Source organism: Neopelma chrysocephalum, unplaced genomic scaffold, assembly GCF_003984885.1.
Source record: "Neopelma chrysocephalum unplaced genomic scaffold, ASM398488v2 Primary Assembly neopelma1_71, whole genome shotgun sequence".
NCBI lineage: Eukaryota > Metazoa > Chordata > Aves > Passeriformes > Pipridae > Neopelma > Neopelma chrysocephalum.
The window spans coordinates 14,020,235-14,033,783 of NW_020897731.1; the positions used below are offsets into that span (position 1 = coordinate 14,020,235).

The 13,549-nt window shown below is 36.4% G+C and overlaps 1 protein-coding gene across 2 annotated transcripts in view; it reads left to right on the forward strand.

Moving 5' to 3' along the window:
- The window catches only part of NWD2 (NACHT and WD repeat domain containing 2), a 53,280-nt gene that overhangs the window by 31,887 nt on the left and 7,844 nt on the right, over positions 1-13,549 (forward strand). Inside the window, exons 1-3 of one of the 2 annotated variants that reach the window (XM_027686439.1) lie at positions 7,083-9,545; positions 11,457-11,660; positions 13,161-13,305. In XM_027686439.1, the coding sequence (XP_027542240.1) occupies positions 11,523-11,660; positions 13,161-13,305 (283 nt within the window). In that variant the 5' untranslated portion in view covers positions 7,083-9,545; positions 11,457-11,522. Of the gene's footprint in view, positions 1-7,082; positions 9,546-11,456; positions 11,661-13,160; positions 13,306-13,549 lie in introns of those variants that run through there. The other variant, XM_027686438.1, reaches the window with a different exon arrangement.

The window sequence follows — 13,549 nt, forward strand, 5'->3', positions numbered from 1 at the left end:
ATTGAAAATAGGTACAAGATTCATCAGACAGCTTTTCCATGGAACATAGAAACTGCATGTTTTTTTATGTAGTCTTAAAATAGCTTTCATTTTCAACCAGAAGAGTGTACATGTTTTCTGCTAAGTCACTGTACTTCTTTTTCTTGACAGAAATATATTTTTTGGTGCTGTGTTCCAGAAAGGTTAAGTATTATGTTTAATATGAATAACCATATTAGCGAGAACAAGATTAACATCAAGTCATATTTTCATCATTCTTTATTATTTGTAGAGGAGAAAATAGGCTGCATGACATTTATGAGATTTAGTGTCTCTTGACCCTCAAGAGCTTTACCAAACCATCTTCTGAGGTAGTATTGTCATCAGCTAGATGTAACGATCTGCCCTACAAATGATCAAACATCAGCTATTCTACAGAAGTGAGGGGCGTGGAGGGGATTCTAAACCTTGCAGTGCTACTTCTGTGTAAAGAAACAGCATACTTTACAGTATTTAGCAGGCATTTGGTAAATTCAAAGAGAGATATTAATACTGTTGCTTCTAGAGTATACACCTTCCCTTTTACAGAGATCCACTTCAGAGATCCTTTGGTTAACAGGTTAATAACAGACCTAGGTTTGGTGATGTGAAATGACTGTAAAGATTGTTGACACACTGAACACTTTAAGTAATGCTGGTTTTGATAAGCTGTAACCTTTGTCAAGTGCCTAATGGGTTTGGTTTATGGAGACAAGGAAAGCCTTTATCTCTGTTATCACACTGATTGCTGTAGTCATTTTCCCTCAGTTCAGCTTCTTTGAAGATCCTTTCCACATTTTTGCATTCTTTCCTTAATTGTTATTGCAGTTTAGATTTATTAGATTCTTTTCATAGAAAATAGTTCTTTTTGTCATGCAACTGTGCTACTGTCCTTTTTATCCTCCTCCAAATTTATAATTTAATAAACAGTAAAAAGAGTTCTTTCCCTCCAAGCATGTGAAAAGTAGGGAATGCATGCAAATCATTTAAGAACATTAAAAAGGGACTAATAATTCTGCATCAGTCTTAAGTTTACTAGGCCATCATACTGCTAGCATTGTAGGGAAAGGAAAATTATTCCTTCTCATGCAAGGAATTTTCTAATAATTTCTTTTCATCTTTGAAGGACTAGATTGATAAATTTAAGAGAGTACCAGCCACCAACTGACCCAAAAAACAAGCCATAAAGCCAATGCCAGCTAGCTTGGAAAAAATAATGTTTTGTTACAATTACCACATAAGGATACAAAAATCTTAAATAAAAATCATCAAAATCAAGGAACTAGTCAAAATAAATAATCTAGGCCATTCTACATGTACTTGCAAAGCAGAGTTGATGTTATGTTCTGGTACTTGTTTTGCATACTGTGATAAAGTGTAAATTCTGGGTGTGTTACAATCTCCTAGAACTAATGTCACTTATACTAAAAATTTGCCTTTAGGCCTTCATTTATGTTATACATAAAGTGATTATTAATGGTGGTTTTAGGTGCACACTACACAGTCATGGGTCATATCAGGCTCCCAGTGACTGCATTATTCTATGTCAGTTGTGAAATCATTTTCTTGACATTTAATTACAAAATCAGTTTTCATTTGTAGACTCAATAAATACCAATCTGTTTAGCTTTAATAAGAAGGGGAAAAGAAATAGAAAAAAGAAATTTGCAGTGAAATGTCATGTCATGTTATAACTAGCTTCAGTATTCCTAAAATCTGGAGGGGTGTTAAAAATTCCATTATACTATTAGCAATCTCTCCCTCTGATAATACTCATAATTAACACTTTCTAATACCTTCATGGCAGCTCCTTATGTTAGTGAGAAAAATATCTTAATTATGTTGCAAAAAAAAGCATAAATATATAGGTCTATTTCCAATAAAGAGTGTGTGTACGTGCTTACAGTGGGATTTAGATAGGTTTTGCAGTCCTAAAAACCCCTCCACAGCTACTGCAACTTTGGAGGTTACTACAGACTAAATGCGTCTCTGTCAATCCCTTAAGTGTCTGATTCAGCCCTTTTTGCCATGCTCGACTTTATCTCAATCTAAGCTCTTTACCTCATCATTTGTCATACAAATTCCATCCCAAAATGGAAATTTAGAAACTAAACAGCCTTTCTGATAAACATTAGCGAGATCATATTTCCCAGAAAGTAAAGATATTGCCACTTGCATAGGAAGCATACCAAAGAGGGCAGTAAGAATGCAGAGGAGTGTTAGCATTTAACTCGGGGGTTTGGTGTCCAGAAGCCAGTGCCCTGGCCTCCCAGCTGACTACAGTGATAGGCTCAGAGTTATCTTCCTTTCTGTCTCCATGACACCTGTGTCCCTGGATGCTCAGTAAGGCATATTAAACTGCAATACTAGAAGAAGCTTTTTTCCATTAGCCACACTTCACCTCTGAGGTGCAACACAGGGTTTCAAGCCCTTTCACAGTTCTTTATGGCTTGGATGAGTGTTGTGATTATTTTACAAAGCAGAGGAGGTTACACCACCATGCCCTCCTCTAAAAGACAATATTCATCTCCTTGCTGTTTCCAAGAAAAGTATGTTTCCCACTCGTTGTAGGCAGGGTAGTGATTTCCACAGAGAAGGTTACTGGCTTTAATGTGGGATATGTGCTACAGTCTTTTATTAAACCTAACCCTTGTGGTTTGTTTTTCTACCCAGTTCTACTGTTGTAAAGTGTTACGGGACCTGTCAGAGAGTTGTCAGAAATCTGGACTGCAGTAGAAATTACCTGCAAGGACCTGAGCTTTATGTGAAAGGAAAAATGTACATGTCTGTCAAGAAATCTCCCACACAATTTCAAAAACAGAGCACAGTGAGAATAATGCATTTGTTTGGAGGAGAATCAAAGTGAGTGAGCAGCTCAAATCTCTAGGCAGAGGTAGGAAAAATCTTCTCCAATCCTTCCTCTACCCTACTTTTATTCACAGATCTCTTCCCTAATTGTATTCTTTTTGACTGGTTTTCTCACCTGCATCTATGCTTAGGCTGATCAAAGAGCCGGCAACAAAATGAGCTAAACTGGTGCTTCGTGATCATGTAGAAGACAGGAAGAAGGTGGAGGAAGACCACTGGTATTTTCTCAGCCAGGAAAAAGGAGAGTTCTGATGAAGCAAAGTGTATCAGGGAAGTAGGTCATGAATTTCTTCTGAGGAAGCACATTCCCTCTGTAAGGTGGACTGTTAGCTCCTACCCACTATGTCTTGAAATATTACTCATCGTTATTTCATATCTCTCTACCACTAGGGAAAAGCTTTGAGATTTAAAACTGCACTGTGGGTGAAGTTCAGAGTTGAGGGAAGTGGTACATTTACAGCTGGATTTGGCTACTCTCTTTAATTTTCTGAAAGACAGGTCAAGCATCAAGAAACTCCACCATCATTTTCTTCTTATATCTTATGTCAGGAGCAGTACTCACAGCAAAAGATTCAGCACTTGCACCTTATCCTTCCAGTCCTAATTCCAGTCAGTTTTCTTACAAGGAGTTCAATAGCCCTTTTTGTTTTTTGTGGAACTGAAACCAAGACCCGTCTCAAGTTTCTTAAACTCATATCACCCCCCCAGGGTACTTCTGCAGTGCCTCCAGATAAAAAAGGAAGAGAGCAACTAGGGCATGGCTCTGTGAAACAACGCACTGCAATATTTCTCAAGCCAAGGAACATAAATATATATCCGGGCAGGTGGAAAAACAATGTATTTCTCAGATCAGAAATGTCTTTTTTATGCCTTCAACTTCCTATTCACTTCAGTAATCTCAATTAAAACCTGTATTTCTTATGTTTTATACAGTCAGCTGAAGTTCTAAAATTAAATCTTTTTACTCATAGGCTTCAACCAAAGGATTGAGGTATGGACACTGTTATTATGACCTAGGTATGGAGAAAAAGCAAATGGAAGTGTTAGATACTGTGCTATGGTATCATTTTTCCTTTAAAAACTAAACAGGACAAACAATGTAAAGTAACAGCTCCATCTCTGCTGATACATAAATACACAAGATCTTTCAAAATAGAAATACTTAAAATAAAATGGTTATTTTGCAAGCTATCATTAGCCTCATTTTATTGATAGACAGTCTGAGGCAGTGGCAAAAGCATCAACAAGTTTCCATACTGAGAAGGAAGCAGTAAAAGTCGAAAGAAGATTTAAGAGATCTGCAGCAGCTCTAACATTCTGTCTGCTAAGCTGCACTGCCTTACAACTGTTGGCAGGAGAAGAAAAATGCTATTCTGAAGGCACTTTGACCTGTAAATCCCAGAAATCACAGATTACATTTTTGTCCTTTTTTCATATTTTTTTTTATTTCTAATGGTGGTATTTTTGGGCGTTTTAATACCAATGCAACATAACTTTTTTCCTTTGATAGACAAGAAAAGCAGTCAAATGTATTTATTTATTTAGATGATATTCTCTCTCTGCTTGTATCACAAGGTCGTTACACTGTACCGCATTGCAGCTGGAAGTACAAAAAAAGGAGTAGAAGCAGCTATTTTCAGGTCATCTCCTGGGCACTCTGGAATTCCAGCTTCCTAAAACTTGGTTTAGATTAAGAATTTTATTACAGCTTTCTTCATCTTGTTTTCAGTTTTCAGTACAGCTCAATTTAATGGCTTGGAGTTTGCCCTAAGAAGCGGTTAAAATATATATTCCATTGAGATTTTAAATAAATTCACTTTTTTTTTTTTCCTTACCGAAATTATTTAGTGTATTGAAACTAAACTTAAGTAAATATACTTTTCTGGGTTTTACTTCAGATGATTCACTGTTGTTGTTTAGCCATTAGCACTTTTGCTTTGAATTTGAGTTGGCTATTGTTCCCTTAAGTTATAAAAAATAATAATATAGGACATGCTTTTCTATTCGTTTTTGGTAGTAAAATCCTGGTTTCAATTCAAATCATATTTATTTCTGAGAGAGTTCCAGCTAATCCTATTATTTTGATTTTCTTTTTTTTTTTTTCACCAAAATACTCTGGCTGCACCTGCACATCTTATAGCACATACATAATTTCTATAGGACACTGTTAAAATGGATTTACAATATACTGGCAAGAAACCTAAAGGACCTATAGTTGTACTAAATTTCTTTGAATGGGATATTAAATAAAAGGCCCTTAAAAACTGGTCCCCTGACCATTTGTTTCAGACTTTCAAGATGTGGTTTACCTGTATATTTGGTTATGTCATTTAAGCCTCCATTTCTGCAGACAGGTTAAACATGCCTACGTGTTACATTTCTGAGTGCCTTCCTTGACTTTAATGTGCTACTTAGGCAGGCTCACACAAGCAATGCACTGTCTTACCACCTCCAAATTCAATATGAAAGACAAGACATAGAATATAGCCACTATGCATGTAATAAGTAAGATTTGAAAACAGTGGAGCGTTTCTTGTAGTTATGCTGAAGTGATTCTGTCTTCATACATACATATAGAGCAATTGAAAGAAATTGATGGGTATTGGCATCTGATTATCTGATGTGTTTTAAAGCTGGTGTTAAATAGAAGTGTTAATCATTTACTTGTGTTTTTTCTTTATGTATCTCTTTTGTCTATAGAAGTCTGATCCACTACAGACTAGCATACTTTTTATCAGCTAACACATGTATGAACATCACAGTAAGCAGTAGAGAAAAAAACCCACATTTCCCTGAGAAAAATGGCTATTTGACTGAAATCCATGGCTTTAAAGAGGGAAAACAAAAAGGTTTATATCATAAGAAAGATTTTACTACAACAGGAAAGAAGCCTAGAAGTGCAGGCTAAGGAAGCGGGAGTTAGGTCTCTAACCCCAGGATTCACAGAAGGCAATGAAGAGCAAGTGACCACAGAAGAGAGAGGGATCCAGAAGATTCATTCACTTTGTAGCCCTAGTTTAGGGTACTCATGAAAACTACAATTTTCAGGCCAGAGTGTGAAGTATTCAACACATCTTCAATAATGTGAGATACCCTTTCTCCTAATGGAGCTGTTCTACTTCGAATAAGTCATCTTAGTTTAAGCTTACATTAATTTAGCAGGTTGAAATACAAGTCACTCAGGACCTCATCACTAGAGGGCAAGGCTTTTCTGGTTCAGTAGCGAGCAGTTTCAGCAAGAAGGACAGGGCTGAGAATCAGGAACAACAGCTTCCACTACGTGGTTTTATCTAACCATTGCGTACCTGTCCCAGCTCTGGGTCCCTGCTCAGGCTTAATTCCCTGCACTTAACTCCTGTGTCACATGAGGACAATAATACTTCCTAATCCCTCATGGATCTTGCAAAAACATGGATCTTTCAAAACCAAATTGTTTAAGGGGTGCTTAGATCTGGACATACAGTTAAAAAATTAATTGTGGTTAGATTTAATTCCTTCAAAGATGATTTCTCGAATGCTTATTCTTCAAAAAGCTGGCAATCCAGGACTGCTCTGAGAAAAGGCAGAGAGGACTTCAGTGTCACATGTGGAACTTCACAAAGCCCGAGAAATAGGACTGATTCCATGATGCCCAGCAAAAGATCATTGGATCAGATCTTTTCTGTGTTGGCAAAACCAGTAATTAATATAACTTGCTGTTATTGGACAGCTTGTTTGTTATTAAAATTACCACAAAATATCTTAGTTGGAATTGAGCAATTTAGAACTTCAACTTGTTCTGTTTTAATATAAGGTCTAGTATTAGGGTTTATGAACATTTTAGTGATGATGTCTGAACTAAAGCATTGTGAATCCCTCATATCTCAAGATCTAATCCTAATCTTCTCTCTTTTCTCCTTTTGGTCATTATTGTGACTGTGCCTATAATTTTAATATCTTTCCACACCAAGAATAATAGAATGAAAAATATTTCCCATCTTGATCTAAACAGTAATTTTTTAACTTTCATTTAATAGTGACTTCAGCCTCGGGCTTAACAAAACACCCCTGGAAGTGTTGGAGGCCCTGTTGGCTGGAGCTCTGAGCAACCTGGTCTAGTGGAAGGTATCCCTGCCTATGGCAGGGAGCTTGGAAGTAGATGATCTTTAAGGTTCCTTCCAACCCAAACCATTCTATGATTCTGTGATTCTATGAAAGCTAGCAAGGCTACTGCTTAGATTGCTCTGTGTTAATTCTGCAAAGTTTTGTTAGACACATATGGTTGATGAGGGTTTTATACATGTTTGTCAGCCTGGTAGATTTATACAGTTCAATCACCTTCAATCTAATGAATCTTTAATTTAAGTTTTACTATTAAAAGAAAGTGACTCATCAGGTGGGAGATTTTGATTCACGAGTCTGCATATAAAACTGTCTCTTGATAATGAACACAGTGTAAACATTACTGTTCCCTTTAAAAATAATTTCCTATAATAATCATCAAAATGCTGCAATGTTATTATCACAAATTGAAGTTTTAGGTTCTTACTGTAGCGTACTATAATATTTTTCATAAAGGTCTGAAATAATACTAATTTTTATTTGTAGACAATATGAAACAACATGAAGATTGTGAAAAATTGTATTTTCTTTCAATCCTGTTGCTTCATTTTTCTTTATTTTTCTAAGAAGAAATCTGCATTTACTTGAAACTATAGGGAAATGAAGATGGAGCAGATATTTTCAGAGGCTGCTGAAAGCCTCTGGCATGGATGCAGTTCAGACACTGAAGACCCTGGAGAAAAAGTGCAATTCAGATCTTCTCATTTAGGCCTTTAAGGTTTGAGTGGTTTTGTGGTACCCCAATAGACTACACTTATACAGATATAAATTTAACCATAATGATACCAAAAGAGAAGGAGTTACTTCCAAGCCTCACCTTTGTGTCTAACAGGGGAAGATGTAGTTTTCACAGCCTGTGCATGCAAATGCACCCATCCTAAGGCTGTCATGTAACCCTAGAAACAAATAGTCTTTTAAAAGTACAGCAAATGCATATAATCTGTTTATACTCCTTAGTCTTTTTTTTCTTTACTAATGCCACTGCTACTGGAAAACTTGCAGTGCATCTAGAGGACTGTTCCTCAGGAACCTGGTGTGTTTATGTGGTGTAACCCAGCATTCAAGAATCAGTTTCTCAGTAGAAAACAGCTGCACTTACTCAGCATGCCTCCTGCTTCCAGCCTGGGGTGTGATCCCACAGTCCTTTAGAAAAACAGTGTCAGTTACTTCAATCCTCTCCAGAAAAATGAAAAGGAGTTGTGTTTCAATACCTTAGTTAAAGGGCCAGTAAAATTGGGCTGTAGATTGAGGCTAGTCTGAAATTATCAGAAAGCACTGAAATGACTACATGAAGACTTTCTACAACATAAAGTTTTCTACCAAAATATTCTTCAGCTGGCTACATAGAGTCAGGTACTAATACCAAAACCTCAGCTGACTTCTATCAGTGCAGTGCCTGAGATTGCCCTGCTCTAAATGACCTGCTCAGCACAGTATTTAAGATTTGCTGGATCATATCAAAGGTTGCTTTTATTGTGTTTTGCTCAAGTAGTCAGGAGGATGATCCCTAATATGAGATTATTTACATAATGTCTTTTGCAGTGACAGATGAAAGAAAAAAATCTGTCTTTTAATTTTAAAGTAATACCGATTGTTATTTGCCTATAGTACAGTGGAGAGAGAACAGCACAAACCATACCAGAGAAGCAGAAAAGTACACAGAATAATTCTAAAACAAATGTAGTTGATTAAATGCAGTACATTAAAATCAGACATATTAATGTTAACATTTTAGTATTGTTAATGAAGGGCCCAGCTATTGATCTTTACTCAGGCAACTATCTATTGAATCCATTGGACTTAAATTCAGAAAAAATGTAGCCTAGTGAACTCTCAGTAATAATTTCTATGTAAGGTAAAAGCTTCTCTGAGAGAAATTTTATGAGAATTCTACATCAACATGAATGTGAAAAGGCTTTCCAATTCGTCCTAATAAGAGTTATTAACCTCAGTTGAATGAAGGAACATAATATTATATTTTGTTTAACCTCTGCAGCTTCAGAATTCAAAAATTATAGGGCTCTATGAATAGATCAGAACAGTAAAAGCTTCAAAATTTTTCCCCAGCTATCTCATTATGTGAAGCAACATAGTTCTCTCTATGAGGGGAGCTACTAGTTAGAATGATAGAAAAAATAAATTCAGATTATAAAAATATTGGATAATTTCATTTCATTAAAATTATTATATAATTCTAGTTACTGAACAGATTTGCTACAATCTCTTGACTCCTTGATGTGCACCCTGAATCAACCTGCTGTGGGATCTGAATGGGCAGTCAGGCAAACCCAACTTTCCCCTAATGCCTCTCTATTGGAGAAGCCTTTTGAAGAACTCAAGTGCTGTGACTTGTCAGAAACTGGAACCTGGCTGTATGAGCTATCACAATTCCTATATTCCTTCGCTTCTCCTAAGCAGTGGACAGACATTGACTTGTTCCTGCCCACCAGCTTTTTTTCACTGCTCCTCTGTTGAAGGATGCCAACTTCTTGCCATCAAAGCCAGCTTGGTAGTTCATGTGAGTTCTTCCTAATCTGCTCCAGGCAAAACTCAGCCAGGTTAGTTTACACGATGTGAAGTGTGGTCTGAGCTAACTGAGGTGGTTTTCCCTGAAAAAGGTTAGGAAATATTCACGCACTGCTCTGATGTCTGTGCTCTGAGGCTGCAGCATCTGGCATGGTAAGCCACTGAAGTACCTTCTGCCAACACAACTGGGTTCAGAAAAGTGGTCTGCTGCTTTATGCTTTTATAATCAGTGAAGCAGGCTTCATCATCATCAGTTATTGATTTTCAGGCTGATCTTCAGCTGGAAGAGTTTGAAACAGGTTCCCATTATGATAAGTGGTTTAAAAATAATGAATATTTAGATATTATTTACAAACAAGGTCATTTACATCTTCAGGGTACTACTGTATTTGCATTAGCATCACTTTACTAAGAGATCTTTCTGATTCAAATCAAAATGCTGATACTGTTGGTTCCTCTCTGCATGAAGTCTTCCTCATTAACTGAAGATCTTTACTGAATATATTTAAAATTAGGAAAGAATTTTCAAAAAATCCCATCATAAATTAAGTAAGAATTCTCACTGACTTTTGTGGACCAAGTATGTAATGCAGAATTGATCTGATGATCACAAATTTAAAAAAAAATTGATGAAAGATTGCAGTAATTTCCTATAACACTATAAAGTCCAGGACATTACAGTCATATTTTTATAGAATATTTATGGATAGTAAACTACATAAATAAATTCAAAAAAGAGTATTTAGAGTACCATAACCACTATTTTATTCCTCATTTTTGAAAGTGAAATATCTCCTGTGCCACAGTTTAAAAACTGACTTCCACAAACCTTTACCTTTATACAAAAGATACACATTTAAGTACTAAAATGGGGTTTGATCCATTTTTACTCAGTATTTGGTCTTTTCTTGCCCCACTGCTCATTCAATGAACAGCTACCAGGGCAAAGACAACAAAGAAATATAAAACAGCAAAGCAGTCATGGTTCTGCAACACTGATCCTTAGTATTGCTGGTATAAGCCACATTTTTAATACCACCAATATGAACTGTGCATAACATCATGTGAATTTTCATCAAACAGAACATGAACTTTTATAAGAATAAAGGCAAGAGGTAAAGAATCCAGAGATGCATACTTATCCTTTGTCCACAGAAAAGTATTTTGACATTTGCTTTTTCACGTGAGATTAATCTTTACCTGTGACTAATGGAACTCAGTAGTACATGAGTCAAAACTGTGCTAAGTATGTTGGATATTTTTTAATTACTTCTTTTGAATGCAGTGGCGGTCTGCAAAATAAAAGCTAAAACGATCACAGTCATGGGGGAACTGGAATACTTTATTGGGCACGAGAACACAATTTAAGGGCATCTCTGGCTGGACATGTTAATGAAGGGGACAGGCTATGTTAATTGGGGAGTTACACAAGTTTTTACTACAGTTTCCAAATAGTTAATTTTTCTCCTAGTGGGATTACATGAGAGATAGAGGGATTACAGGGGTTTAGACATGATTTGATACAATCATCTCAAAAAGTCCTTTCTGATTTCTGCTGGAGCCAGGCTTAATCCATGAGGTAGAACTTTAACAGGTCTTGTGAGAAGGGTCCAGCTCCTTCAGATCATGGGTTCTTGTCAGCCTTTGTTTTCCTTTTGCTGAAAGCTGGGTTTGGGCTCCCACAGAATGCCTTTGTATTTTTATTACCAGTTAATATTGTGAAAGACAATACACCTACTTGAAATTTTACCAGGTCATGTAAGATACAGTTCAATACAGTACCCTTTACAGTAATTCATCTCACAGTATTTGTTTCCCTTCCTAGTAATTTCAAAGTGATTAACTACTATTAGACTTATTTTTATGAAATTCAGACCCTGAGGAGGCTTTTTTTGCATAATGAAAAAGAAAAATTTAATCCCTACTTTCCTGTAAATACATAGGGCCTGTTGGGAGAGAAGTATGGGAACATACGAATACCAGGGGAAGTTGAATCATCAGAATTTGAAATGATCCTGGATGCTGCTGTAGAGGCCAAGCTAGAGACAAGGATTTTAGAAGAGTGGTACTGCAGGGATGAGAATGCAGTGCCACCAGCATATTACCTCAGACCAAAATCTGAAATGCTGAAGAACTACCAGAATACGGTAAGTCATAGTCACCTGCTCAACAAAATTCTTCTCTGTCAGTTAGTGCCAGGGAGTCCCCAAGGCCAGGCACTTGCTGCTGTCTCTGAATTGGCTTCTACAGTGCTGTCCACACCTGAGCAACTGCTGCTGTGATGCTCCTTTCCCATACATGGTGAAGGGAGCAGCCACAAAACACCAAGGAACGCAACTCCTGCATTGATGTGCTCTCTGATAACAGCTCGAGGAAGGGGACTGTGGTCATCCGTGACCTACTGGGGCTAGTGAGACAGCTGTACAGATTTCTCTTTCCTTCCCTAATGTTGTAACAGGGAAAGCTCAGGCTCTTCTACTTAGTATTGTGCTTTTGCTAGGTTTCAATGAACAGGACTTGCAGAGGAATTACACATTTTCCCTTCTATCCCCCTAGAAGAAAACTCTCTAACAGGTGCTTAGCATGTCTTGAGTTAGGTATCATACTTTTAACTTATTAACTGTATTACAAGATTTTGGAACACTGTTAATTATTATTTTTAAAACAGGCATTTGCCTTTAATTGATGACAACGAAAACTGTACATTATCAGGGCTCAATTCTATCCTCCTGCACATCCAATATAACAAAGGACAGATTTTAGTGTACAAAAAATGAAGTCCTTAAACGAGTTTTCACTTCACTTTGAATGCATACTGTATTGGTTTCGAGGGTTTTATTAATCTTTTATACCTTTCTTCAAACTACTGATACACAGGACCAGGTAAAAAAATGTTCATAACTTAAAGTTGTAACTTAAAGGTGTGGCATAGATGTAACATAACTTAAAGATGTAACACAGACTTACGTCTCATAAACTTACAGAAAGTAATAAAATATACACAGATTGCTATTGCTATTGCTAGGGAGCTTGTCCTGGAGGTTGTTCTTTTTCCTGTTACACCCTCCAGGAAAACTGGAGACCCCTTAAAGATTTCATCTGTAGTAAGTAAAGCCCAACTGCCTAAGAGAAACCTCCATCATGGCATTTGCAAGATACCATCTGAAAGGATTAGTGAATTTATATTAGAGTTCCTCTCTGATGACAGTAAGATTACTGTTACTATAGCAATGAATGAATGAAAGTAATGTCACATATAATCTTGTATTTTTAAAATATGGTAGCTAATATTCAAGTTTAAATTATTAGCATTATTACTTCTCATTAAAGGAGTGATAATTTTCGCAGTATTACTGTGGCTTTATTATTTCAGGCTTGGTTCTCAAAATCCTCTTTCTACAAAGGTATTATTGGCCTTATTCTTGAAAAATATTGCATTAGCTGCCTACACTAGGAATTCACAAAATACTCCAAGTAGCTACATTATGATCACCTTCAGTATAAAAAGTTTAACCCTTATTTATTTTTTTAGTGTATGTATTTCTCTGTTACTATGTTATTTTTGACCTTGAATATTAGACTGTTACTTTCTGAAGTTGTAGATGTGTGTATTATAACTACTGTTTAACTGTGGATATTCTTAAAAGATGGAATCTTCTCCAAACTCTATGAATGAGAACAAATGGCAAGATATATCAGAAGAGATTAAGAAGATTTTTAAGACTGCTGTGAAACTGCTGTATGAGAAAGGAAAAATGAAACATAGCCAAGCAAAGAGATATCTTTCCTCTGGTAAAGTTCCCACTAACAATTCCTATGTTATCCATTTATTGTCTTTTCTGTCAACCTTTCCTCAAACATGAAAATATATTTTTGTTGGTATTTCTCATATAATTAAAGAGAGGGGAAAAAAAGGTTTGTTATGTTTGCTTGAGACAAAAACCCATAGAAAAGCACCCAGCAAATTTTCCATTTTTTCAGTTTCTTACAAACAGATGCAATCATTTAAGAGTCTGCCTGTTGGGGGTAGGGCATG